Genomic DNA, 4,444 nt, shown 5'->3' on the forward strand with positions numbered 1-4,444 from the left:
GGTGATAAGGCTGTTTTTATCATAAGGACACATTGCCATGGCAGGACACGATAATCCGCCAACTTACAGCGAGGCAGTGCAGGTGCTTACACGTGAAATCCAGCACAAGTATGGAATCGATGCATCTGACGTGGGACGGGCGGTTCTTATGGGCAACTCCGATGTTGTCGCTATATTCCCACCCAAGGAACACGCCGGAAATCATAGGTATGTACGACTATTTATAGATGATGTAGGTTACAACATTGTTCAGAGGGGACCATAATAAGTGAGACATAACTGTTCTTTGACACAAGTGTCCAGAAAATAGAAACAGTTGTTAGTGAGAGCACAACTACGAAAGGGTAAGTTTCCGCACTTAGTCGATAACATTCGTCACCTCTACTGCAGTAGGCTCTTTTCTTTTGCTGGACTTATTTCGGATCTCTACGAGCTATCGTAACTGTATAGTTTATCACACGCTTACAAATGACGTAGAGGTAAGATCGCTTTGTTTATCGGGACCCTGAACACTTATGGAATGTGCTGAGCTGTTTTCGTACTAATTTACAGTGTGCATCATTCACTGTAAGATTTCAATCTTTCCAACGCATTTCAAATCGGTCCATGCTCCTGAAAAATAATGCTATTTATTAAGAACCATTATCACATCTAAAAGCGACATGACAGTGAAGTTGATATGAATAATAACCCAACCCAAACTCTGTCCATCCAAAATGAAGTGGCAGGAACAATGAGAATTCTTTTAAAGCCGCACTCCGATATAGGACCACAAGAATCAATTAACACATTGTAGATAACGTGCATGAACCTGTTCGGCCAGTCGTTCGTTCACCGATGCGTTAAGTCGCCTCCAACACCAAGCATACATGTTATATAATATTGTACAGATCTCCATGGCAATACGGGAACATTCGATCCCCAATTTCTTAAGTGTCAAAAGCCTTGGGTGGTCTAGTGGTTAATGCGTCTCCCATAAAAAAATCATCATTATCCTTTCTTGCCATTGATTAGTTCGTAGGTAACACATGAATGATTGTTTTACGTTGTGTGAGCAATATTACAGCTATTCACGGCTAACGCTGGTAAAGGGGAAGGTTAGATTCTCAACAACGTGTGATGCCAAGCTCTGTCGTGTTACTGGAATGTTGCGAACATGTCTGTCGATAGGTCGGTCTGTCGTTACTTCTTTTAGTTTTTTCGCTCGCACTTTCGATTGATGTATTTTTTATTTATTGATTTTAAGGCACTTCATAAACCAGTCTCCATCAGCGGTGACATCACCTACGTCTCCGAGAACGGGCAGCATACCTGGCGGCTCGGCAACACCAGAACGTCCTGCCAGTGAGATCAACTCAACAAGTGTGCACCAAGGAAACATAGATAATGTCTCGTATCAGTCAGGAGTTGGAAGTCAAAGACGATTTCGACATCCCATTCAGGATCCTATGGGCGTACTTGATCAAAAGTCACGTGAACACAGCTCACACGATGTACATCCGGGTAACTCCAGACCAGAGAATGTAGGCGCCGATCAGATTTCCAGTGAGAGCCCCAATCAGCCAATCCGGGTGGTTGCTTACCCTCTATCCGTTAGCTTTGAGCATGACTATCTAGAAATTCCGCATAATTGCACGCAGACTGATATTAACTGGGACCCTCCTGCTAATGCGGACTTGTTCGAGGGTTTAATATATAAATTACAGATAATGGTTTCACGTAACTCACAAACAGTGATTGATTGGGAGGATGTTGCTGAGTGCACGAATAACCAGATTCGAGTGTACAGGATTGAAGAGGTGGTTATGATAAACAGAAAACGTTACAGAAGACTGTTTGGCAACCCCCCAAAACCGTTTGGTGTTGATGTGAAATTGAGAATCAGAGCTGAGGGAGTCCCCAAGGACTTGGAAGTGACAAGACGAGGTGTTTGGAGCGAAATTACTTTACGATTATGGCGAGAAACATCGTGATTCAGTGAAGGAGAAGTCTGAGTTACCAACGTATGTCTGCGATATTGACATTGCTCAGGACGTTTTGGATGGTCCTTCAATTTTGTAATATATATTTACACGAAATCATTCTTTTAATACAATATGTTATTTGTCCATGGGGCGGTTGGGTGGTCTAGTGGTTAAAGCGTCCGATCGTCACCTAGATGACTCAGTATGACATGGGCGTTCATATTTTATACTCAATGAATGGGACAGGGCAGTCACATTTGTCACTGTGTTACTGCACAAATATACATGAGTAAAATGCATACTGAAGTAATTATCACGATCGCAAGTGTGCCACACAACTTACACGTAACTTGTGCAAAATTGGGATGGCCTAAAAGTCGTGACGGGCCGGGCCACCTGGTACTATTGAAAATTGATTGGAAACGAAATCTGCACATTTGCGTAGATAAAATTCCAAGTATTCGCTTCGTTTAGGTCGTATGACACTTACTCGTGTGATAATTCTCATTCTCTCTCTCTCTGTATATAGCTGGTACACGTATAAATGCCAATTGCAGTCACAAAACAGCCTGTCTCACTAATAACGTGTATATAAGGTAACGCTCTTACGCGATGGTTTGATAATCAGTGGTAGAAGTGTTCTCAGTAATAGGTGTAAAGAATGATCGCTCACGATCTGACATTTTTTATTCTTGGTGTTACTCATTCCTTTGCTGTCTGGTCACTCATTTTTTTTACATCTTTTCTGTATTTCTGTACAGCAACTAAACATGTTGGGGCAGAAGAAAACCACTTACACATGTATGTTCACACTTGTATTTTACTTACTGTGTTGGCATTACTGCTTTTGTATAGATGACTCATCATGCTTCATAAAAGCAGCGTCTCATGTAACAGGAGCTACATGAATGTAAACAGCGAGTGAACGAGTTATGTTTTATTCCGCACACAGCAATATTCCAGCTATATGGCGGTGTTCTGTTAATAATCGAGTCTGGACCAGACAATCCAGTGATCAACAACAGGAGCATCGATCTGCATAATTGGGAACCGATGACGTGTCGACCAAGTAAGCGAGTCTGACCACCCGATCCCGTTAGACGCCTCTGACGACAAGCATAGTCGCCTTTTGTGGCAAGCATGGTTTGCTGAAGGCTTATTCTACTCCGGATCTTCACATGTCCTATGAACAGTACAAACAAACAATACTGAACAAACTTTGTTGATAACAACTTCATTTACTTCATAACGACATTACTTTTCGATACAGATAGAGGAATGCTTGACAACGGTACAATAAGGTGTATCGAAATGTCGCGCTGTACGAAAAAATAAGTTGTTATATATCCATTCAATATTGTACGTCCCATATTTTACTATGCAACCCAGACAAAAGAACACTTAGAATCTGGGATTCAGTGCCTAATAAGTGCAAGTGTAATATGGTATGTTTTTTACAGAACTCTATATTTTTTGTTGAATATTAATGAAAATAGCTGTTTTTTAAATAAAAGTGTTTGTTGTGTTTTCTGGATGACGAGCCCTGATGTCTTGTGTAGTTGTAATACATAGGGGATACCCAACGACCTTCCATGGAATACACAGAGGACACCAAACGACCTTCCATGGAACACACAGAGGATACCAAACGACCTTCCATGGAACACACAGAGGATACCAAACGACCTTCCATGGAACACACAGAGGATGCCAAACGGCTTTCCATGGTATACATAGAGGATACCAAACGACTTTCCATGGAACACACAGAGGATACCCAACGGCTTTCCATGGTATACATAGAGGATACCAAACGACTTTCCGTGGAATACACAGAGGATACCAAACGATTTTCCATGGAACACACAAAGGATACCAAACGACCTTCCATGGAACACACAGAGGATACCAAACGACCTTCCATGGAACACACAGAGGATACCCAACGGCTTTCCATGGTATACATAGAGGATACCAAACGACTTTCCGTGGAATACACAGAGGATACCAAACGACCTTCCGTGGAATACACAGAGGATACCAAACGACTTTCCGTGGAATACACAGAGGATACCAAACGACTTTCAGTGGAATACACAGAGGATACCCAACGACTTTCCGTGGAATACACAGAGGATACCAAACGACCTTCCATGGAACACACAGAGGATACCAAACAACTTTCCGTGGAATACACAGAGGATACCAAACGACTTTCCGTGGAATACACAGAGGATACCAAACGACTTTCCGTGGAATACACAGAGGATACCAAACGACCTTCCATGGAACACACAGAGGATACCCAACGACTTTCCATGGAACACACAGAGGATACCAAACGACTTTCCGTGGAATACACAGAGGATACCTAACGACTTTCCATGGAATACACAGAGGATACCCAACGACTTTCCATGGAACACACAGAGGATACCAAACGACCTTCCATGGAACACTCAGAGGATACCCAACGACTT

General features: G+C 42.3%; 1 protein-coding gene across 1 annotated transcript; it reads left to right on the top strand.

The window, feature by feature from the left end:
• LOC137258129 (uncharacterized) lies at positions 1-3,477 on the top strand. The gene is made up of 2 exons (XM_067795692.1): positions 1-207; positions 1,247-3,477. The coding sequence occupies exons 1-2, from the start codon at positions 38-40 to the stop codon at positions 1,971-1,973; spliced, it is 897 nt and encodes a 298-aa protein (XP_067651793.1). The 5' UTR covers positions 1-37; the 3' UTR covers positions 1,974-3,477.
• Positions 3,478-4,444: the final 967 nt, after the last annotated feature.

This window comes from Haliotis asinina, chromosome 12, assembly GCF_037392515.1.
Source record: "Haliotis asinina isolate JCU_RB_2024 chromosome 12, JCU_Hal_asi_v2, whole genome shotgun sequence".
Lineage (NCBI taxonomy): Eukaryota > Metazoa > Mollusca > Gastropoda > Lepetellida > Haliotidae > Haliotis > Haliotis asinina.